The following is a 25,551-nucleotide window of genomic DNA, read 5'->3' as shown; positions in this document are numbered from 1 at the left end:
TAATAGGAGTAAAATCTCAATGTAAAAAACAAACATAAACCTGGTCTGTATTCTCAGTGATGAAAAGCAACTGGAAAAGAAGCATTTACAGTAGTAAAATCAATTTTGTCTAGATTGATGGCAATTATTAGTAAAAATGTATTGACATCAAATCCTAAATAGAATTCACCCTGATCATGCTTTATTAGCCCTAAACGGAAATCATGCTAGCTATTTGAAAACAGGGCAGCCTGGAACCGAAATTCCAGGAGCAGTCGGGCATTTCGCCAAAGGACAATGGTCAAGCTCCGATCCCCACCATTTCAAGTTCCGCCCTTCATTCTGCAGTAGAAAGAATATCAGCACACCCATAAACGCTGTACCAGCATCAAGAGCTGCCGACAATACATAGTTATACTTCTGCCACCACCCTTTCCTAAATTTGAACACGAAATAGTTAAATATTGTTCCTGTCACGATCCAGCTTGCTATATTGGTCGGAGTTGCTGGAGGCATTCCAGCAAAACCGTACAATATAACAGGGATGTTTATCAACCGAATCCACTTCTTTTCTGGGTAAACCTTGCTCAGTACCCAAACTGGAACCGGCAATACAGCTCCAACAAGGAACAACCATACCATGTTCCTGTATAACCCGCCTGCTCCAAAAAGCCTCCCCGGTCCAATCAAACCCCATATAACCGATGCATCGAATGTGACTCTGAACTTAGGGCATGTCCATGGGCTTTCTGGGTGAAGGGTTTCGATATCACATAGATTCTCAATGTTTCCTAACATCCACCAAGACACCGCGAGGTTGACCGTGCCTGAAACCAATGTTCCCACCAGCTGCCAAAAAATAACACATTTTTCTTAAGGAAACATCATCTGGAAGATCACTATAAACCTAAATAGATTCAAACCTGGGCTGTGTACATGCAGCGAGGTGGGATTTTCATGTAGATGCCGAGCTTGAGATCGGCTAAGAAAGAGAGAGCATGAATGGTGCTAATTCGCCCGTATATCTTGAAAAGCAGATTGGCTATGGGTTTCCCAGGCAGTATATAACCGATTATGAATTGGGCTATGATGTCAAATCCGGGTTGCTGTACAAGAAATAATCTTCGTCAATCAATCGTCATGAACATTTCAGTTTCAAGAAGAAGATGAACTGGTTTAACCTGATTAGTGGTAGCTTGAATGACTCCAACTGGAAGAGTGATGACAAATGACAAGACGAATGCAAGGAGCATTCCCCACCATGGAAGCTGCACAACTTCTTTCCATATAAAAGACATTATAATTGAGAGAACAATACTCCCTGCTAACAAGATGATGAACCACCATGATGGCACTTGTTTGTAATTCTGCATTAGTTTCGAGTGGACGTCCATTTGGACGTTCTTCATCGCAGACTTGCTCTGCTTCCAGATATCGCTGCAATTTAACAAACCCAACTTCGTCAAACAAGAAAAGAACAAAAACAGACACTAACCCATTATATTTCTAATGCAATATGTACCTGCCGTTAAATAGAGCGACATGACTAAGTGTTGCTGCAAATCTAGCGAAGCCGGATCCAATTGAAAGTGCGAAAAGAGGGCTGAGATAAAGCTTCCCATATCCCTCGTATGCAGGGACGTTAAGTTCAAATTTGGGCGTCAAGATCTTGGTGGTGTCGTACTTATGGCCACTGGTTGTGAAGAGTTGGTTTGAAAAGATGGGGAATCTTCTAGCGTCAAATGTGTTGAATTTCCAGTAACAGACGGGGACGACAATGTAAACAAACATGACGAAGCCGATCCCAACATTGAAGATTGAGGAGAAAGGCGTTACCAAGGGACTTCCATGGTAAGCCGAAATTCCAGCCCAATCTAGAGTGAAGGCACCAACGCCGAGCCCATGGTAACCCGATCCAATTTGTTGAGCAGTGATGCTACGAGGCCAAACCCAACATACCCACGAGAAGAAAGTCAAAATGGGGAAAAGGTATCCGGGTAAAGCGTAATAAGCAAAGCTAGCTGCCATGAAGATGAGGAAGAACTCCATTCTTGTCAATCCTTTTGCTTTTGTCTTCTTTTCGTGAAGTGCCCTGCCATGGCATGGCAAACAAAGAATAAATTCAAGATATTGATGTTCTGGAATCAGGGTAAAATTTCATTCAGAATATGATTCCCAAATCTCAATGGTAAATTTAAGTTAATGGAGTATCTGATGCAACTGGCAAGTGGTTGGTGTAGAAATTGAAGTAAATTACCTAAACAAAGAAACCTGAGCAAGATTTGAAGGCCACCACATTTCAACTGGATCAACCAGGTACCTCCTCAACATCCCAGCCCATCCATAACCCACCATCTAATCAAGAAACCAAGTTCATAAGTTGAAAATGAAGATTAAAAAGATAACATTTTTTAGTTAAAGAGAAAGAAACTTACATTAGTTGTCAAGACAATAACAAGTCCACAAAGAAAACCAAGGTTCTGTTTGTAATAAGCTTTCATAACAGTAATAGCTCCAATGGAATAAGCATCGCCGCCACCCATAGACACGCCGCAATTCGCCATAACCGTAATGATGACATGTTCCTTTATATTGAACGGCCCTGGATTCAGGCAGAAGCTTCGACCCATCACCGTGAACTGCCGCGTGGGAAGTGTCGCCGCCATAAACTTCCCGATCGGAAGGACGGTGATTTGCATGAGGATGGCCGAAATGGAGAGAGGTTGAGTTCGGTATATAAAGAATGTGTTTAGGATAATCAAAATTATGCATGAGAGAAGGCCTAGAATCCATGCCCGGAAAGTCATGACTGGTAGAGATGGGTCATCGGTTTCCGGCACCACCAGACGGACCTCCTCTACTGAACAGGTCCCTTCTCCGTTGAGTTCATCGCCGTCGCTGCCGGAATCATTTCTAAAGGCCATTTCACATATGGGTGTTCTCAGTTGTGTGTGTTTCTGGAGATTATTTGTAAGCAACTGAAACAGAATAGAGTATCATTAAATAAATAAAGACAAAAAAATACACTTCCTCATACTGATCGATCACAGGTTATTTATTATTCTATTCATTATGTCATTGCTGTGAAGCACTATCACTCAAATAAATTAAAACTTTTCAAAACATGTTTTAACTCATTTTTATTACTAAATATGTATTAAGCCTAGTTAAGTTTCTGGTTATTTGATTTGAATTAAATTAAATTAGTTATTTATAATGAACTGCATTGTTTTTTGTTTTTTTTATTAGCTCTATTAGAAAATTACAGCTTATCTGAACAGTAGTCAATTCACTTAGGAATTTAAAATTTTACCCAAAGAAATAAACAAAATATGGAAAACTCACTTGGAGTTAATTTTAAACTACAAATATTATTAATAAAATATTATATCATCTTAATATTCAAATTAAATAATTCATAAACATATATAATATTTTAAAAAAAATATTGGTTTAGAAAGTAATAAACATTGCACATTTTATCATGTCTTGAATTCTTCTGCACTAGTTTGCTGCACCAATATTCTGCCCCAATAAAAAATAAAGATACTTTCTCAGGTCAACTCAATTAATTACAACTGTGGATTAATTTTAATTATTTAAATAATTTGTATTTAGTATCTTTTTATCAATTATTTGATAATCACATTGATCATATTATTAATAAAAATATGTTATATTTTTTTACAAATGTTTTCTTATTATATATTTAATATTTTTAATATCGTTTCACCAAAATAATTATATTATTTATAAAATAGATGATTGAGTGGTTAATTTTTTTAATTTTTATTTTTGTCAAAGCAAACTTTGCATTAAATGTACATCATTATTTATTTTCAATTGAGAGGTAGACAAAAGCATAGCAGATGACAGAGAACTATGTAATGAATGATATAATTATGACATATATGGAGAGTTTGATTCCACTTATAAACGAAAATAAATTTGAGATAAATTGTTATACTAATTTTAGTGAATAAGTTAGTATGTATAAACCAAATTAAATAAGCAAGATGATATATAACAAATCAAAAAGATATAAGTTAAAGCTATATAAACATATTAAACATATAAATTTACTTATAAATTAATTACTATTCAAATAAGAATATTGTAAAGAGTTGAGTAGTCTGTATTGACTGCATGGCCTTGAATTTTTTGTGTTGCCACTTGTCGAAAAGCGCACTGGTCCCAACTTTGCGACAGTGTTCAATAATTTATATGGAAAAAATGTCAATTTTACACACCAATTTGTAAGAAGGTGTCAAATTTACTCATTAAGTATCAAAATTCTATTTATATATACTAACTTGTTATAAAGTGTCAAATTTATTTAAAATAACGGAAAACTTAAACGGAGTTAAAATTTTTGCCACATATAATATTCACCTATTTTTTATTTGTTTTAATTTACATTACTTTATTTTTTTTTTCATTTAAACAAAAACATTCAATTTTTTTCCTATCCATTTTTTCTCTCTTTATTCTCAACTCTTCATTTTCTTTTAGCTGTTCATCTTCATCTTTTCATCTTTAATATAAGTAATTATTATGAAATAAAAGGCTAAAATCCATAGTAGGTGGGATCCATTAATACCATGGAAAAATTTTAACCCACCATTAATCATATCTGATGAAGAACCGCCGAAATCTTTAGAATTAGCTCCGTTTAAAAGCCTAGATCAGGATCTCATTTTCCTGTTTTTCCGACAGTCACCGCCGATCGATACACTACGGAGAGCCCCACCTTTTGTCCAGTACCTTCTACAAGTCTTGTAGAGATGCCTCGGTTACGCGAGGCTGTAGTGGTTGTATTAACAGAATTTCGTGTTCATAGAATCGCATCTCGAACACTTCTTTGGCTGTTCCGCCAACTTCACCGCCGTCATAGTTTTTCTGCCACCTGGTTGTTCTTCTGTCACAATATTATTATCTGACGTCGACATAGCTGGTTCTTTAATTTTCTAGAAAAAGTTGAGAAAAAAAAGATCTTTATAGATGATTAGTTCATTATTTCATAATTTAATCTTCATTGCAGTAATCAATGCTTTATTAGATCAATTTTAGTTTCAGCTATAAACTTAAACAAGAATAGACTATCAGAGCTATATAAATGGTGTTCATGAATATTATAGAGATTTCAGAAAAAATAAATTACTCATATTAGAGATGAAGATATGAAGAGGAACCGTTAGAAGAAAATGAAGAATTGAGGGTCAAGAGAGAAAAAAATTGAAGGTTTTGTTTGAATGGAAAAAGAATTAAAGTAATATAAATTAAAAACAAATAAAAAATAGGTGGATATTACATGCGGCAAATTTTTTTAACTCCGTTTAATTTTCCGTTATTTTAAATAAATTTGACACTTTTTGACAAGTTAGTATATATATAAATAGAATTTTGATACTTAATGAGTAAATTTGACACATTTTTACAACTTAGTGTGTAAAATTGATATTTTTCCCAATTTATATGGACATATAAAAGGGGAATTTGAGCAAATGACCCTAAATACATGGTGAATTGCGTTTGGTGACAGTGAATAAATTAAATAGCGTTAGTGATCCTTTTTTTTCTAACGAAAATGTCCCTATTGCGTCACGCATCCTCAGGTTGCGTGACGTAATTTTTTATTTTTCAAAAAATTTTAATTATGAAAATTTTTGGGCGAAAATGCTCTAATTGCGTCACGCAACTCCAGTTGGTCGCGAGACGAAAAAAAAAATTTAAAAAACAAAAATCCGGTTGCGTCACGTAACTGGAGTTGCGTTACGCAAGAGTACAATTGTCATTAAAAAAAAGAGGGCCACCAGCGCACCTTCCATGAAAAGCCCGTCTTTTTGGCCTAAAATCCAATCTTACTTCTAAAACGGAAGTGAGCAAAGGTGAGAGGACCCCTCTTTCCCACATTTCGATCAATCTAAGGTTGAAATCTGGAAGGATTTTTCTAACACGCTATTTAAATTATTCACCCTCACTTTCCTTATTTCACCCTATTTTTAGGGTCATTTGCTCAAATTTCTCTATATAAAATAGATTTAGTTAAGTTGAATAAATATAATTGAAATAAAAACAATTAATATTAACTAAAAAAGCAATTTTTTCCCTCGAAATACTAATGCCACCATTGAAAAGTTTAAGTATTAGTGTTTTTCTATTAGATTTTCTTTATTCATTCTTTGTTTTGTTTAAATTTGTGTATTCTCTTTTTGATTTTTTTTCTATTTTTTTAAAATTCTTTATTTTTCATTTATGTCACCTTTATATTATATTATATTTTTTATTATTAAGTTATTTAATTTTAAATAAATTAAATTATAAAAATCTTGTTTTTATGCTTATTTGAACTAGAAATTGGGAAGTCATAGTTCAGCGTGGATATTATAGCTTTTTAATATTTTAATTAATAAATTAAATAATTTGATAATTAGGTAAAAATATTTAATACATGATGTTGTTTTAAACTTTTAATTAAATATAAATTCATTTAAATAAACTCATTCATGAATGTTGAAAAATATACTTTTGGATAAAAAAAAATGTTTTAAAATATTAATATTTAATAAAAAAATATAATGTATTTAGTATTACTTTTTTGATAAATTAAATAATATGCTTGATAATTGTTTTGAGATTATTTTAAAAAAATATTGAACAATTTTTTTGTCACATTAATATATTTTAACTATTAAATTACTTAATCTATCAACTAAAATATTTTTATTACATTTATTAAATTTAAAATATTTTTATTACATCTAAATAATTCATTTCTTATCAAACAATTTATTTTTAAAACTCAAAAGTATCCTAAAACATTTTAATTATATTTTTTATTAAAATAATGAAATCATAAATTTATATTATTGAAAGCATTTAAAATTGAATATTAATACAAATTAAAACATTCTCACTTCTATATATCATTGTTTCATTTCTATATGGATCAATTAATTTATTATTATTATTATTATTATTTATTTAAGTAAATTATTAATATTTAAAATAAATAAATTAAACTTTAGATTATTTTTTAATAATAAAAAATATATATAATAAATCTAAAATATTTTAATATTTTGTTAATAAGTTTAATTATATTATTAATGAAATAAAGTGAAATTAATTAATAAATTATTTATGATTAAACTTAAATTATCAAAATAAAAATGACATTCAATTTAATAAAAAAAAAGATTTGAAATTAAAGAATTGAAGTAATTAAGGTTAAAAAAAATAATACACATAAATATAACATTATATATATATATATATATATATATATATATATATATTAATATAACTATTTGGATAAATAATGTTTATTAATAAATTAAAACTATTCTCTCAAACATATTGGTGTTACAAGATGAAACTAAATATAGTTGACTAATTTAATTATTAACATCATTAAATTAATTAAACAAGTACTATTATTAATTCTTGATTACTCAAATTAACACTCTAAATGTCTAATTATATTGGGATCAAACTAGATAGGTGGAGAATCCAAGAAGTTAAATGCACTCAATATCATTAGATAAATGATAATTAGGAATGCCTTTAGTTTAAAGTAAAGTTGCAATAAAGTAAGAACTTTATTATTAATTTTCAATTTATTACAAAAAAATAAATAAATTAAGATTAACAAAAAGTTAACTTTTAGTATAGCAAAATTATTTTAAAATTTGAATTTTAGTTTAATAATTTTTTTTTTTAATTTATATAAAATTCTGTTTATAATATATTTTACTATAAATAAATTTTTTATTATTAAATATATACTTAATTAAGTAGGTAATAATAATAATTTAGAATCAATTATATATGTCAAGAGATTTCAAAATAAAATATTATAATTTTTAATCTTATTAAGAGATTTGAAATAAAATAATTAAGTTAAAATTATTAATTCATATATTCATATAATTGAACTTTTTTCATTTATATATTTTTATTTTATAACAAATATTATTAAGCTAAAATTTAAACATATATTATAAAAAAAGATACTTATAATAAAAAATGACTATTACTGTTTATCATTGAAATACTTCAAGCTGACTTCAAAAAAAAATAAAATATTACTGTTACTATTTTGTACATATAACACATTTTATCAAATTAATAAACATAAATAAAATAACTCAATAATTTTCTTATTTAAATTAATTTATATGTTTAATTAGATGAATCAATAATGACTTCTAGATTATTTAAATAATAAAAAAGCACGTTTAGTTTTTTTTAATAAATAATATTATTTTATCGAAATATAAATTATTTAATAAATTAAATTATTATAATATATTTTTTAAAATTTTATAAAAGTAAAGTATATATTTTAATTAATAAATATAACTAAATTATTAAAAAATAATAAAGTCTGATAAAATGATTTTGTATAAAATTCCAAACAGCCTCGTATTTTTTTTAGGTAGTCAATTAATTTCAATAATTGTTATTAATTTATGCGGATTAAGTACATTATCCATAAATAAATTTAATCAATTTAATTAGATAAAACAAAATTTAACACCTAACATACTCCAACTCAGAATCAAAAATAAAATAAAATTGGAGATCCATTTCTTTTTGTTGCTATCAAAAAAGATATATGATATTCTAACAAATAAATGTTGAAAAACCATCTGTAATTTGTTGAATAAATTTTTTTTCTCTTATTTATAAGTTTAAGAGTAATGATATATACAGTATCTTCATACAATATCTATTTCATTTGACAAGAAATAAAAAATAAATTTTAAAAAAATACAAGAGAAAGAAAAATATTTTTTATTTCTTATGAGACAGTTACTGTATAAAAGTGTTATATATATCTAATATAATTTTATTGTTTTAATGATATAAATATTTAAAAGAACTGTTCAAATAAAAATAATTGAGAAAAATATGATATTTAATAACTAAGTTGCTAAAGTCTCAAATTTACTTTTATATGATAAATATTTTTTTAATGCCTTATAAATTTGACAAAAAAAAATCTCAAATTTATTAAGATAACACCAATTTAATTTACTAAGCCCAGTTTAATATATACATGATCTTACTATTTACTAAACGGCTAAAATTTCTTAACCGTGGTAACTTAATTATTGTCGTCTTTCTTTCTATCTCTCTCTTCCACTAGCTCGAGTTTTTCTGAACTAGCAACTATGGCGTCCAAAGCCAAGGTATCAGAAATATGTATGTATATATAATATATGGGAAGAATATCTAGTAATTCCTTGAAAAACATATATGCATCAAGTAATTCTCATGCCCAATTTTATTTTATTTTATTGAAAATAAATAAATAAATAAACATACAGTAAGTACCAATAATAATAATATTAATGAGGATTATAAACAATAATATCGAAATTTATAAAACCTTCATTTTATTATGATTTATATTTTTCAAAAATGATTTGGGTGAATAAAAAAAATTGGGCCGGGAAGAATGATTAAAATAATTGACTGATATTTTTAATTATAATTAATAACTGATATAATTCATTATAATATTTTTTTTGTAAAATTTAAAATTAAAGAATTACTTAAGTCCACCGTATTTTGTTTCTTCAATATTATATTTTTAATAGGTAAGGTTGTAAAATTAACTATTACAAATGAATTATTATTTTTGAAATTAATATAAAACTATATTTTTAATTAAATTTTAAAAATGACACAATAATGTTGAAATTAGTATTAAAAATGATGAGAATTTTGAAACACTAATGATTAGAAGTGAGAGACCAAAAGTTCAATGAAGAGTCAAATACGGTGAGAGTCTCCGTTGTAAGCTGTTGTCTTGAGAATGTTCGCGATGAACTCTGTGCAAGAGGTGGGAAAAACATCAAAAACATTCGAATTAAGATTAAAAAAAATTCACGAAAGAATATCAAAAGAATGAGAAACTCACAAAAGAAAATCAAAAGAACGAAAATCGCAACAAAAAAATTAAAAGAGAGAAAATCACAACAACAACGAAAATTTCAGAGAAGATCACGAGACACCCCGAATGATACGTCTAAAACGGATGCTGAACAGGGTACCCATTTTATGACGCAAGAGATCGTATAGACGAATGGGATCTCATTATCGTTTTACTTTTTTATATCTTTACATTAATTTATTATTATTATTTTAAGACATAACTAGGGTTAACACCCTGATTTCCTACTGAATGTAACAAACTTTGTAACTCTCTTATTCTATTATTATATATGATAAGTATAGTTTTCAGACTAATTTAATTTGTTATTAGAGAGTCAACTATAGTTTAGGCGTCAAAATCAACCGACTTTAGAGAAAGGGTTTGAGTCAAATCATAAATTAAATACATCATTCTTCTTCTTCTTATTATTCTTTGGCGGTGGTGGGTCAACAAATGAGAACTCAAGGCACATACATACAGACAAGACAGAGATATGAGGTTTTAAAGTCAAAACAATTATCTTTTTTAATATATCCCCTCCCTGAATACTAAAATAATAATGTCAGAAAACTATATATGTTTGGTGATTGGGAAATTAAAATATTGCTACACTTTGACCTTCTAAATATGCTCCGCACGTTCATGCAACTAATTTTCATCATCTTCTTTCTCATATATAAACAACAACATGAACTTGTAATCAATTCAAACACAAAACAGTTAATTTAACAACCATGGGAAACTGCATTAACATTCATGCATCTACTTTCTCTCTAAAGAAAACATCAAACACAAAAGAACAAGAACCCTCATCACCACCACAAACAACAACAACAGTTTCTGTCAAAGAAGAAGAAGAAGATTTACACAGAAACCTTCTAAAAATGGCTGAAAGCAAAGGAAGCAGGAAAGTGAAGATCTTGCTTACAAAGAAGCAGCTTGATCAATTGTTACTGTCTACCAGTAGGAATTCGGATCTTCAGATTTGCCCAATTTCATTTCAATGTCTTCGGCCTATAAGAACAAGAAGAAGACGAAGAAGAATTAGTAAGAGATGGTCACCATCTCTAGCTACCATCCTCGAGTAGTATAGCAGTAGTAGAATTAAAAGTCATTCCGTAAATATGTTTATTTACATCGAATTAAGTATTTGAATGCATTATTGAGTCATTCATTTCTGTATCATGTTATTTCTTCTCAATTTTTATCATGCTATTAGTAAAATTCAACCTTTCACCAATGATCAGAAAAAGAAAGCTAAAGTTGGAGGCAGTGAAGAAAAGTTAGTGGGCTTTTTAATAGTGGGCCTTAATGCCGGTTTACAACAGAAAGTAAAAAGAGATTCTCTTGTGGGCTTTATATTGTTTGACTTCAAGTGTTGACTCTTAAGCGGGCCTTAACTTAAACAATTTTTTAAAATAAATAAAATTAAAATTAATTATCTATAATATTTAATATTTATCTTGATTGTTTTGACTAAATTCAAATTTAATTCATATAATCTTGTTTTAGATTATATGAATTAAAATTGTACCGTTAGTTTAATTTTAAATAAAATTCAACACTTGTATTAAATTTCCTTATTCTACTATCGTGGCAGCGCTTCACTCAAAAAATTTGAATTCAGACAGCGCCAAAACCTGTCAAATTCATAATCCCTAAATTAGAGGCGTTCTCTCTCTCTCTCTATCTATCTGCGATTCTTCATCCATTTCAGGTTGAAATCTGTTCATTTGAATCCTCAATCTTCAAAGAGAGGAAGCAGGAATAGAGACGATATGGCTTCTATCAAAGGATCCACTCGCTACAGCTCATTCGAGTCTCGATCTTCAACTCAGTCTCATAACTCGGATCCATCGTCCTCCACTGACCTCAAATCCACAGGCTCTTCTTTCAAGCACATCATAGCCGGCGCCGGCGCCAAGTCTCGCGGGAATCAATCTCCCGCACTGCAAAACTCGTCCTCCGCTCGAGCCATCGTTAAGGCGAACTCTACCCAACTAGCTACAAAGGGGAAGAATGAACCCAAATTTACCACGATGGTAAAGAATTTTATGGAGAAGAAATCGAAGCCCAAGGCTGCGGCGGCGGAGACGCTGCTGATTCCGGTGGATTTGATTGCAGAGGATTTGAAGAAGTCAGCGCGAAAGGGATCTAATTTATCGACTTTTCATAGGAAGATTTTTAGTAAAGGGTCAGGATCTACAGGGAAAAATGAGACCAAGGCATTGACGGATGTGAAATCGAATACTAGAACCTTGGCGATGGTGTTGAGGAGTGAAAGAGAGCTTCTAAGTCAGAATAGAGATCTGGAGACTGAAGCCATTGAACTCAAATTGATTATTGAAGAAAGAAACAGAGAGGTAATTAATTCATCAAAACCTAATAATGAATTGAAATGCAATCAAATTGCTTGAGTTTTCATCTAAATTGATTGTTTTCAGGTTGAAAAGCTGAAAGATTTGTGCATAAAACAAAGGGAGGAAATAAAGGCATTGAAAAGCACCATACTATTTCCAGATTTGATGAATTCACAGCTTCAAGATCTTTTAGAGAAACAAGATCTTGAACTTAAACAAGCAAAACAGCTAATCCCTTCTCTACAGAGGCAGGTCACTGATCTTACAGGCCAAATTAACTGCCTAGCTGAAGATCTTCAAGAGGTATGATCTTATCTTTGATGATAAATTAATTAGATCCAAAACAGGAATGCTGAATTTAAAAGATTGAGTTTTTTTGAATAGGTGAAAGCAGATCAATATTCTTCTTCAAGGGGAGGTTACTATAGTGGGACTTATTATGGATCTCCTGAGACACCCAGAAATGAAAGAGAAACCCTGAATTCTCTGGTAAATTTTGCAAGATTTATATCTATCTGAGCTGTTTGTGTTACATTTCTCATATGATTTGTTTAATTAATCATAGGATTTTAGTTCGGAAGAACGATTCACACCTGGAACTCCAGATGATTTGTTGCTGCTTAAGGATTTCAATCCATGTTTAACACCTTATTCAATCAAGAAAAAATCTAAGGTCTGCTGCCTTCTTAACATCTGTTTTCTGATTATTTAACAGATAATTAACCAACCAAATTGAATTTTGTAGGAATTCCAGGGGACTGGTATTGATCACTTTTCAAATGAGCACCTGTATAACAAAACATCAAGAAATTCAGATTCCTGCCTCTGTTCTGGAAATGCTTACAGATCTGAAGGAAGGATGGAATCAATAAGATGGAATACCAACAATGAATAAGTATTTCAATACTCTTTTTTATTTGGTGGGGAACTGAAGTTATTTGAATACTCACTATTCCTGTATTACTTGAGACATGAGAAGAACTTCAATCAATCTGGATAGTGATCTTTCTTTTTTTTATAGTTGAATTCTCATTTGCAATTAGATCTCATCCATGAACTAGGCTATTTAGAGATTTGAGAATCCAATTCCTTTGATGAGTTTCAAGATTAATAATTCTTCCTCAATATTTGTCAAACCATCTTTAGAATTATAATTAGTTGCTTTCAATGAGTCACACCCAAATCATAGTTGCTTTCAATAATTCAAAGAGATCCTTTTGAATTATAATTTTTAAATTTCTCCTTTGATGATTTAGGATTTGAATTGAGACGTGTATTAATATGTTTGACAACAGTTTTAGGATTTGATTGATGTCAAGGTTAAGTTCTGGTGTTTTCATTAAGAATTCTCTTATATAAAAGGGTTATGACTTATGACTATCGGGAGTCATGTTAGCTAGAATTAACTCGGTTACAAAAATTAGTTTGGATGTTTTAGTCAAATCTAAAATATAGCTAATGATATAATATTAGTAGTATTTTTATCAAATAGCCCTAGGTAGTTCAAGTCTGTTTTTAAAATGAAAAGAAAACAAGCCCTTCTTTGTCTGGCTCACATGATTATAATTTAGAAAGGTCAAACCTAATTAGTTACAATTATTTCATATATAGTTATTGTAACCTGAACAAAACAAAAAAGTTAAGAGCATCAGCAGCCCACAAGACTTCTGCCCTCTTATTTTGTGAAATCAATATTCCACGTCAGCAAAAAGGGGCACACATTATAGTTGTCCAAAACACTCCAATGCTTCCGCCCGCCCTCTTATCTAAATAATAAATTTTATTTATAATATTTTAAATAAATAACTAATTTATAATATAGGAATATTATAACTAATATTCCTATATTATAACTATATTATAGGAAAATTTGAGATTTTAAAATCACGTGTTAATATAATTAATAAAAAATATATTAATTTATTTAAAAATATATTTATTAATTAAATAATATTCCTGTATTATATATATTATAGGAGAATTTAAAATTTCACCCTTAAAACATATTAATATAATTAATAGAAAATATAAAATATTTTTATAATTTAAAATATATTATAATATTAAAAACGAATAAATTTGAGAATATATAACATATATAGGAAAATTTAAGAATATATAATTAATATTTCTATAGTATAATAAAATATTATAATATTTTTATAATTAAATATATAATTAATATTATTATAATTTAATATATAATTAATATTCCTATCTTATAGTAAAACTTTAGAATATATATTTATTTAATGTTATTATATTGTTACTTAAAAATAGTATGAAAAAAATATTATAATTAAATATATAACTAATATTCCTATATTATATAATATATTATATTATATAATGATGAAAAAGTCAGAGGAGGGCATGACCGGCATAGAGGGCACTGCCCTCTTTTTGCTTCTATCTCCAATGCAAAAAATGAAAAAAACCAATGACCTGCCCTTTTCCACGCTGTCCCATGCGGGCACAGGTCATGCGCTGGAGATGCTCTAATACCCTTAGTTACAAATGCAAGTGAAATAAAAGAAGTGAGTAGATCAAGATCAATGACTTTAAGAAACCAAAATATACAACATTGTCTTTGATAATGATGTTTTCATTTAATTAAAAATATCTAAATTTAATTTTGAGTATAATATTTTTTTCTTATATTTATATATATTTACAAAATTTAAGAATGAAAAAACAAGTAGTGTAGTTCAAAAGAAAACAATTCCTTAAAGAATGGGATAAATGAAGTGTAGTGTAGATGCCTTCAATAATTGGAATCCCAATCTAGTAAGATTCTCTTCACACATACCCACACATTCTTTTGCATCTAACTAAATTATTCATTCCAATTGGTAGAGTTTATTCAAATTGATCAAAATCATATAATACATAAATTTTTTCGTATCATTAACACGACTCGCAAAATCATATTCCTCATGAGCGTTTTTTAAGGAGAAATCAAATCAATATCTCAATCAATCTTTATTCAAACTTTCACCATTTTCCTTTTTGCTCATTCAATTTTACTAGTCCTACCTCTAATGCTGTCCATCTTATATGTTTGGATTTTTTTCTAAGTTAAGACATCTTTCATCTCTTGTGTAATTAACAAAATCTCAACACATTTTAATTTTTCTTTTTATTCTTTTGGGTTGCAACTAATTTTATTTTTAATAATAAGTTATTCCTATACGTACAAAATTAAAACACACCAATCAAAATAAAAATAAGAAGAATAAAAAACACAATTATTATTAACAAAACATCAAATCACAATTCAAAATAGAAACATTATCAAATATGGGAATAAAGTAACTCAATTATTCTCAAATCTTACAATAAAATTCACATAACTGTAGAACATATTTCAATATTTGCATTGCCAATTTAGTGAGGTCACATAATTGTTTCTTGAAAACCTACCCAAATTAATCTATTTTTTTATATTGTATCTATTTATCACGTCACCTAAGTTTTTGTTTAGAGAATACATTTTAATTATAAGAAAAATAAAACTAAAAAATAATAATAATATATTATTTATTTTTTTAACTAGATACTATAACTAATTTAAATTGTCATCTTATTAGTTGTATATATTTTTCTTTCAAAATCAACATCAAAATTTGGATATATTGGTAGGTAGTTTAGGCAAGACTAAAACTAATTATTTTATGTGGCATCATAAAAAGAAGATTAAGAAATTGGAAGTAAGCATTTGGTCTTTTAAAATGGTTAATACGTTGGTTAGGTTTAGTATTTTATATTGCAACTATACATGTCAACCATAGTTAGTTTGTACTAATAAAAAATTTAATTATTATCTTTTGAACTAATACTACAAAAAAAAAACTAATTACAATTTAAATATATTGGGTTTAATTATGGCAGTAGTCAAAAGCAAAGAGTCCAGTCCACTAGTGATTTTGAATTTTGATATTCGAACTTAACAACCTTTAGCACGTGAGTGAGAACCTATTGCTTAATTTAAAATAAGTTTATTTAAAAACAAGTACATTATTATTACAATTTTAATGTTTTAGTGATGCCTTTGTCTTTTTTTTTATAGAATTTTAATTTATTTTCATTTCGTGAAAGGCTATCGGCCAAAAAAAAAATCATTATCTAGATCAAGTTTATAGAATAAAAAAAATATATTAACAAAGTCACAAGCGGTGGAAGCGATTCAAAGATCCGTAAGGCATGGTTTGATGTTTTTTTTTTTTACATTTTTTTTATTTATAATAACAATTTATCATCAAATAAAATAGTATTAATTTTAATTTTATAAAATATAAAAAGACATCATAATTTTAAAAAACTAAAAGTTTAAATAATTTAATTTTTTATCGGATGTATATATATATATTTATTTATTTTTAATTCAATAATTTTTTAAAATAATTTAACATCAAACAAGATACTAGAGAATAAATAAAAGTAGAATATAAAATAAATAAATGTAATCTGGAAAGGCCATATCCACATTTCCCAGATGGTTCGTGGAATGAGGAAGGAAATATTACTGATTTGACGCCTTCTTGTACATACGTATATGCCTTTAATTTGCTGCTTATTTACTTATTTGCCATCTTCACATTTTCCCTCTCCTAAACCGCGTGGACCCATTGACCTATTGGCCCCTTGTTTTGGGATGCTATAATTAACTCATTCTCTATTAATTGCGTAATTAATTATATTATTAATTTACAACATAACATTATTTATAATAATAATTTTAATTGAAAGACATCAACATTCAATTTTTTTAGTACTAAAAGAAAAAATTCAACATTCAAGTTTCTATGATATAAATGAGTACTATAAGATTGTATTATTAAATATTGAATAGTTTGACTTATAAAATCAAATAATTGGAGACTTCCTTCTAGAATAAAGTTATCAAAAATAAATAAAAAATAAAATATCAATGAATTCACTTAGGCCTTGTTTGTTATGGATTATTAAAAAAATCAATTCAAAATTAAATATCACTTCACTCCCCTTTTATCTATCACATCACTCAAATCATTAACCAAAATACTAAAATATTATCCATTTTAAATTATTATTTTATATTTTATTTATATATATCATTACCCTTTAAGTTTTTTTATCAAAAATAATCATTATCGTCTCAAAATTATCACCCATTATTTAATTTTTCTCTCTCTTGATTTTTTTAAAAAACCCACAACCAAACAACCTCTTAGAGCTAGTTTGAAGTTAGGTTATTTAAGAAATTTATTAAGTTTTATTGGAAAAAAAAAAATTTTAATGAAAAAATATGTTATAACTTAATATAAAAAAATATTTAATAAATCAGAAAACCAAAAATAAAATGTGATATTTTCTTTTTTTATAAAATAGTAAAATAGCAACATCAAACTAGTTCTTAACATGATAATTAACCACCATTACTATACTCAGAATTATAGCTTAACTAACATACATATGATTAGTAATAATTTTGATAACTCTAACTTAAAAACAAATTATGAAGCTATAACACTATTTAATATCAATAAAATATTATTTCTTATTTCATTATATGACAATAAAATTATCTTAAACAAAAGTTATTCTTTTGTAGTAATAAATCAAAGTAACCAAATTTTTTTATCATGAAATAATATATAATATCTTAGTCATTATAACAGTTATAACAATTAAAGATTTTTTCTCATTTTTGTAATTTTTACAAACAGCAATATTATATATTTATATATATATATTTCACCGTCCATATTGTACTTATAGTGGCACATAAATACAATAATAATAGGGTCGATAATTAAATGCTGAGAGTTAATATTTCATGGTTGGACATTAATAGATGGTTGTAGGGGCAAATTTCGTAATTTACATGGAAGAATAGGGGTAATCTGTGGAGTAACTGAAAGGAGGCCATATAAGAGCTCCCTAGATGCTTCATTCGCCGATAAATACAGTTCGGTAGGCAATAGTCTAATCTGATTCATCATCATTGAAGGACAAAAGGATAGAAGAGAGAGAAGCGTAACGCCATAGCCGCCGATAACAGCGATAATCATCAAAGCTCAGGTATTACATCACTTGTTTGTGGCGGGAGAGATTTTAGTTCTAATTGTATGTTTTACTTTTGTTGAATGTTAATTGGCGTATCTGATCGGTTACTGATTGTTATGCGAACTCTTCCTTTTCATGTCTTTCCGATTGATTGACTGATTGATTGATTGATTTCAATTTCGTTGATGTTTGAAATCTACAGTGATTTCTACGTATTTGCTCATCTCAATTGATTGATTGATTCTCTTCTGAAGCCTGTTCTTGTTCTGTACTCTCTTAGCGTAAATCTGTCCGTCGTTGTTAAATAATGAATGAGATTAGTTATTTATTAATGAAATTTTGATGTTCTTTGCTGTCTGATGTTCGTTGTCTTCTCTCTTTTGCTACTTACGAATACATATGATGAAGAAAATATGATCTAGGTCTAGGTTTTAGGTTTTGGTCAGAAAACAATTCATTGGATATCTTTTCTGATTCCATCAGGAAGACAGATAGTGAGACTTTTGGTTAATTTACTGATGATTTTAGAGTTGCACACTTGAAAATATGCACTAGAAACCTACTATCATTAATCAATGAAAGTACTGTCATCTCATCTATCCTTGACCATTTTCATGTACAGGATTGGGAGGTGAATTTGAAGTTTTTATGATTTGGTTTACTTGCTGCAATTCTTCCTTGGTAGGGGACCCTTTGGTCTTATTATAGTACAGTGATTTATTGTCCACATAAGTTGTTGGACGGAGAGATGAGGACGTCTAAGCAGCCCCAAAGTAAGGGCAACATCCACAGTTACTATCACCAGCAAATGGATCAGTACTGTTACTCTGATTTCCAAATCCTGAACAACAACAATAATATCACCCCGGTTGAAACCCCCCAAACAACCCAAATTTCTGTCCAGACATGTGATGATTCGTACTTCACCCTTGAGTCATCTCCAGCAGTTGGTTACTTGATGTACGATTCTCCTGCTGGAGCCAGCATCTCATCTAGTCGGAGCCCCTTTTCGCAGGAAGTTTCTCAATCTTGTGTTTCCGAGCCCAATCATTCTTGGGATAATAACGACAGTTCCCCAGTAAGCGGCTCTTCAAATATTTCAATTGTGGATGATAACATGTGGAACATACTGAAAGATTTGGAGAAGAAACTGATGGATTCAGAAAATGACAGCACCAGTTGTCAGACCTCAAGCTCATGTCAGTTGATGGAAACCACCCATAGTCTAGAGGCCCTAGACTTGAAACACGTTCTTATTGACTGCGCCTTGGCAATATCGAATGAGGAATATCAGAAAGCAGTAAGATTAATGGAGACGCTAGAAAACATGGTTTCTGTTTCAGGAGATCCTTTCCAGCGGTTGGCTGCTTATGTTTTGGAAGGCCTTAGAGCAAGGCTGTTATCTTCTGGAAATATAATCTACAAGAAGTTGAAATGCAACGAGCCAACAGGGTCTGAACTCATGTCCTACATGTCTGTCCTATACCATATCTGCCCTTACTACAAATTCGCCTACACTTCCGCCAATATCATCATTGGGGAAGCCATGCAAACCGAGAATCGGATTCACATAATCGATTTCTGCATCGCCCAAGGAAGCCAATGGATAGCCTTCATCCAATCGATCGCAAACCGGCCAGGCGGGCCACCTTTCATACGTGTAACTGGCGTTGATGATTCCGATTCATTTCACGCACGCGGAGGAGGAATGGATATAGTCGGAAAGAGGCTTAAAGAAGTCGCCAGGTCATGCAGAGTCCCATTTGAATTCCACGGTGCTGCCATGTCAGGATGTGAGGTGAAACTCGAAAACCTAGGAATCCGAGAGGGAGAAGCCGTGGCTGTGAATTTTCCTTTCATGCTTCACCACATGCCTGACGAGAGCGTAACTACTTCAAACCATAGAGATAGATTGATAAGGCTGGTGAAGAGCCTCTCTCCGAAAGTGGTGACATTAGTCGAACAAGAATCGAATACGAATACTTCTTCTTTCATGCCAAGGGTGTTGGAGACTTTGGAATATTACACGGCCATGTTTGAATCGATAGAAGCGGGTTGCACAAAGGATGAGAAGAAGAGGATAAGCGCGGAGGAGCATTGTGTGGCTCGTGATATCGTGAACATCATAGCGTGCGAGGGAGAGGAGAGGGTGGAAAGGCACGAACTGTTTGGGAAATGGAGGGCGAGGATTATGATGGCCGGTTTTCAACAGTGTGGATTGAGCCCGTATGTGAGCATGGCGGTGAAAGACATGCTGAGAGAATTCAGTCCGAATTATAAAATTGCAGAGATGAATGGAGCTTTATACCTTGGATGGAAGAACAGAGCCATGGCAACTTTGTCAGCATGGAGGTAACAGAAAGAAAGGTAAACTTCTATGTATAAAAAAGTTAAAGATGAAGTTGTTGATAGATAATAATAATAATAATATAGAGGATAGAGGTGATGGCTTAGAAGAGATGATTTATGTCCAGGACAGAAACTGTAGATCTTACCAAGAGATATTGAAGTCCATCTTAGTAATAATATGATCAGTTTGTGAGCTAGGAATCTATAGTTACCTTAGTTTTGATGTTAGTGGAATCATTCCATTAACCCAACTTCCTTTTGTGTTAATTTGCATCAATATATTCTAATCTCTTATGACAAAGATAAGGGACTTTCAATTTACTAGGGAGAATTTTCACGATTCAATTTGCAAGCTATATGTAATATGGAAAAAGAGGTGGATTGATTTTAGGTTTGGACATAACAAATCTGGTCTATGTGAGGATTTGATTTGATGATATTATTACGTGTGTTCTTAATTGATTTGATCAAGTGTTTTAGTAATTGGGTGTTTGTTTATGTTGTGGCTACATGGAAACAAAAAGAATGGTATGATTCTCCTACTATCATCCTATCCATGCTAATCATATTTGATATTTCAAAATGAAGATAATTAACTAAAGGATGCATTTTTGTAAGGTAAAAGTTAATCATCAACCTTTATAGTATTGGTTGGTGTATTCTTTTGGATGAAATGTTAATTTCAAATTCATGCCAAATCAATGTTTAAAAAGTTGTTCGTGCTCAATTTGATTCCTATTTCTCGGGAATTCTTTAGATTTTAAAAGATTTATTTGGGGTTTATCTAAGAAAAATGTTTTTTTGATAAAAAAAAACAAGAGTTATTTGAGATTTGTTTAAAAATAATTATTAATATATATTTATTTATTGAGGTAGAAAATTAATCGTGAATTCACATTAAATCATTAATTTTATAATATTCATTGGTGTATTCTTGTAGATGAAATGCTAATTTTAAATTCATGCCAAATTAATGTTTAGAAAATATGTATGATCCCAATTTTGATTCCACTAAAATGTATTGAAGATTGTAGGTGAATGTATAACTATTTGATCGATTTTTTATTTTATTTTGAAAGATTTATTTAAGAAAAAAGTTTGTTTCATAAGAAAGTAATTTATTTGAGATTTGTTTACAGATAATTATTAAAATATTTTTTTATCATTTTTAAGATCATTTTAATATTTTTATTGATAAATTAAAGGAGTTGATGATGCATAATGTGTATAAAAAATAAAGGAAAAAAGCTCACTTAGACGTATGTACTTGTACAACTAGCTCAATCAAACGTATGTACTAATAAAAAGTCATTTAAACGTACGTACTATCAAAAATTGGTTCATTTAACCTCTTTTAGTAACCATGGTTAACTTTTATTTTTAAATTTATATATTTATTAATTAAATATTAATATATTTTCTCTCTCTTACCTTTTCATTTATTATTTCATTTATTACTAATAAATGAACCATTTATATTTTTTTTTTATTTTTTATACATTTTTTATTATTTTTAAATAAGTATTTATGATTGATTATTTTAATTTTATTATATATATATATATGAGCATTCATTATTAATTATTTTAACTCTATATTTCTTCTTCTTTTTTATATATTTTTTTATATTTATATTAATTATTAATTATTTTAAATTTGTTTATCCCAATAAATGAATATAACAATAAAAATTCTTTCAACAATAAAAATCCTTCAACACAAAAATAAATTAATTAATAATTAAAAATTGAATAATAATAAAAACTCATTCATCAAACACCAAAAGAGTAATAATCAAATATTAGACAAAACAATTCATTTACTACTAATATAAGTGTGAATAAAAATTAAATAAAAAATTATTAATTTCATTTTTATTTATATTAAAATAAATAAGAAAAAACCCTTTTTATTTTTATTATATTAAATTAAATAAGAAAAAATCCTTCAAAAAAAATATTATAGGAAAACAGAAAATTTATAAATAAGTTGTTAATTTTTTTTATAAAATGAAAATTTAAGAAATATGAGAAATAAAAACTAATAAAGAAAAAGATGAAATATAAAAGAGAAGTTAATATTAAAATAAGGAAAAAGCTCAATTAGACGTATGTACTTGTACAATTAGCTCAATTAGACGTATGTACTAATAAAAGGTCATTTAAACATATGTACTATCAAAAATTGGCTCATTTAGCCTCTTTTAATAACCATAGTTAACTTTTATTTTTAAATTTATATATTTATTAATTAAATATTAATATATTTTCTCTCTCCTCCTTTTTCATTAATTAAACTAAGTAATTTATTTTATTCTTAATTTTTTTATTATTTTAATATTAATTTCTTTTTTATATTTCATCTTTTGTTTTATTAGTTTTTATTTCTTATATTTCTTAAATTCTTATTTTTTTAAAACAATTTAACAACTTATTTATGAATTTTATGTTTTTCTGTAAATTTTTTTTGAAGTGTTTTTTCTTATTTAATTTAATACAATAAAAATGAAAAAGGGTTTTTTTCTTATTTAGTTTAATATAAATAAAAATGAAATTAATAATTTTTTATTTAATTTTTATTCACGACTTATATTATTATATTAGTAGTAAAGGAATTGTTTTGTCTAATATTTGATTATTACTCTTTTGGTGTTTGATGAATGAGTTTTTATTATTATTCAATTCTTAATTATTAATTAATTTATTTTTGTGTTGAAGGATTTTTATTGTTGAAAGAATTTTCATTGTTATATTCAATTATTGGGATCAAACAATTTTAAAATAATTAATAATTAATGTGAATATAAAAAAGAAGAAGAAATATAGAGTTCAAATAATTAATGATGAATGCTCATATATATAAAATAAAATTAAAATAATCAATCATAAATACTCATATAGAAATAATAAAAAATTAGAAATAAAAATAAAAATAGAGGATTCATTTATTAGTAATAAATGAAATAATAAATGAAAAGAGAAAGAGAGAAAATATATTAATATTTAATTAATAAATATTTAAATTTAAAAATAAAAGTTAACCATGGTTACATGGTTACTAAAAGAGGCTAAATGAGCCAATTTTTGATAGTACGTACGTTTAAATGAACTTTTATTAGTACATACGTCTAAGTGAGCTAGTTGTACAAGTACATACGTCTAAGTGAGCTTTTTTCCTTAAAATAATAAAAAATTTAAGAATAAAATAAATTATCTAGTTTAATTAATGAAAAGGAAAGAGAGAAAATATATTAATATTTAATTAATAAATATATAAATTTAAAAATAAAAGTTAACCATAGTTACTAAAAAGAGGCTAAATGACCCAATTTTTGATAGTACATATGTTTAAATGACCTTTTATTAGTACATACGTCTAAGTGAGCTATTTGTACAAGTACATACGTCTAAATGAGCTTTTTTCCAAAAATAAATCAAAGGAGTTGATGATGCATAATGTTCTTTTAAATATGAAATAGAAACATAGAAAAGCTTAATTAAATTTGTATATATGGATGGTGAGAAGTGATTGGTTCAGTTTAATAGAAAAATATTTTTTTATTTTATATAAATATATGAAATAATTATTAAAAGGTTGATGAAAGAATGAATGATTAAGGAAAAGTTGACTTTGGTATAAAAATATATTTTTTATATATTTATAAATATTATTTTTTAAATTATTTTTATTATTTTTAAAATAAATGAAATATTTTAAATATTATATATTATTATTATTGAGTGCTTAAGGATTTCTTTGATGGGTGATTCTAGAAATTAGCATAAATTCCATTACATCTTCCATGTGCATATAGTACAAATATACAATTTCATTCAAATTTCATAAAATCCAATTTGTTTGTTTCTCTTATTTGTGTTATTAAGTTTATATTTTTGACATATTTTTATAATATAGTAATAGCTTTTTATTTATTTATTTATTTAAAAAAATGTTTACAATATAAAAAAAGCAAGACTATTTCAAAATAAAAAATAATTAATAAATAGTATTTGAACTCTTGAAAATTAGCATTTATTAGATTAAAACACATTATTATATATTATTATTGATTGATTCTAACATGTTCATAGCTTTTAAATTAGTGGACACACATGACATGACATCCTTCTGTCCATCGCACATACTTTATTTATTGCAAACTTTATGAAAACATCAATATACATTTTCTCATTTCAACCCATTTAAGCATAATTCATACCTTGTTTGGTTAGCATTTAGGAATAACTTGAGAATCCATATTTGTTTAATCACAATTTAATTTTTGAAAAAATAGAGCATTTCATTCATTATTATAAGTGATAGTCCCATTTATCTTAAAATACATACAATTTAGCTTATTATAAAACCATTTACTTGTGAATTATTAAAATGTTCATGTCTTTAGTGTTGTTTTAAAATGGATAATTTTTTATCATATAATTATAAAATCATATTTGAACAACTCTAACTCCTATATACATGTCAACTTTACATTTAATATTATAAAATGAATTTACAAATCTAAAACATTTCTCAATAAACTTAAATATATTAGATGTAGGGTCAAGTTAGATAGGTAAAGAATGGTTCATGCCTTGCCTCTACATGAAGCAAGAACACTTTTCTACTTTCACACTCTAATTAAAAACATATTTCCTAATTTGTTAATGACTTATTATAAAGTATTTCTTTTTTAATAATCGAAAGCAATCAACCCATATCGATTAGTTGAATTTAAGGTATTAAAAGTAAAAAAAAATTGATTCATTGAATGTAAGATGTCGATAATGTATAATATTGATATTAAATCAAATAATTGAATCAATCTATATTAAATTAATTTATCATGAGTTACACTTATACACATAA

The 25,551-nt window shown here is 27.9% G+C and overlaps 3 protein-coding genes across 3 annotated transcripts; 2 read left to right on the top strand and 1 right to left on the bottom strand.

The window, feature by feature from the left end:
• Positions 1-24: 24 nt before the first annotated feature.
• On the bottom strand, positions 25-2,924 carry LOC124914241 (oligopeptide transporter 3-like). Its single transcript, XM_047454749.1, has 6 exons — positions 2,415-2,924; positions 2,237-2,334; positions 1,502-2,071; positions 1,161-1,416; positions 903-1,085; positions 25-828 (listed from the first exon to the last, which is right to left on the bottom strand). Exons 1-6 carry the CDS (start codon positions 2,901-2,903, stop codon positions 211-213), a joined length of 2,214 nt encoding a protein of 737 aa, XP_047310705.1. The 5' UTR covers positions 2,904-2,924; the 3' UTR covers positions 25-210.
• Positions 2,925-11,552: 8,628 nt separating this feature from the next.
• Positions 11,553-13,293, top strand: LOC124915506. Its single transcript, XM_047456231.1, has 5 exons — positions 11,553-12,288; positions 12,370-12,588; positions 12,670-12,774; positions 12,851-12,958; positions 13,031-13,293. Exons 1-5 carry the CDS (start codon positions 11,704-11,706, stop codon positions 13,178-13,180), a joined length of 1,167 nt encoding a protein of 388 aa, XP_047312187.1. The 5' UTR covers positions 11,553-11,703; the 3' UTR covers positions 13,181-13,293.
• Positions 13,294-18,212: 4,919 nt separating this feature from the next.
• LOC124914101 (scarecrow-like protein 13) lies at positions 18,213-20,949 on the top strand. Its single transcript, XM_047454580.1, has 2 exons — positions 18,213-18,348; positions 18,956-20,949. The coding sequence occupies exon 2, from the start codon at positions 19,082-19,084 to the stop codon at positions 20,687-20,689; it is 1,608 nt and encodes a 535-aa protein (XP_047310536.1). The 5' UTR covers positions 18,213-18,348; positions 18,956-19,081; the 3' UTR covers positions 20,690-20,949.
• The last annotated feature ends 4,602 nt before the right edge of the window (positions 20,950-25,551 follow it).

Source organism: Impatiens glandulifera, chromosome 9 (assembly GCF_907164915.1).
Source record: "Impatiens glandulifera chromosome 9, dImpGla2.1, whole genome shotgun sequence".
In the NCBI taxonomy this organism is placed as follows: domain Eukaryota; kingdom Viridiplantae; phylum Streptophyta; class Magnoliopsida; order Ericales; family Balsaminaceae; genus Impatiens; species Impatiens glandulifera.
The sequence above is the reverse complement of the archived record's forward strand: the minus strand, read 5'-3'. Positions and strand labels throughout refer to the sequence as shown.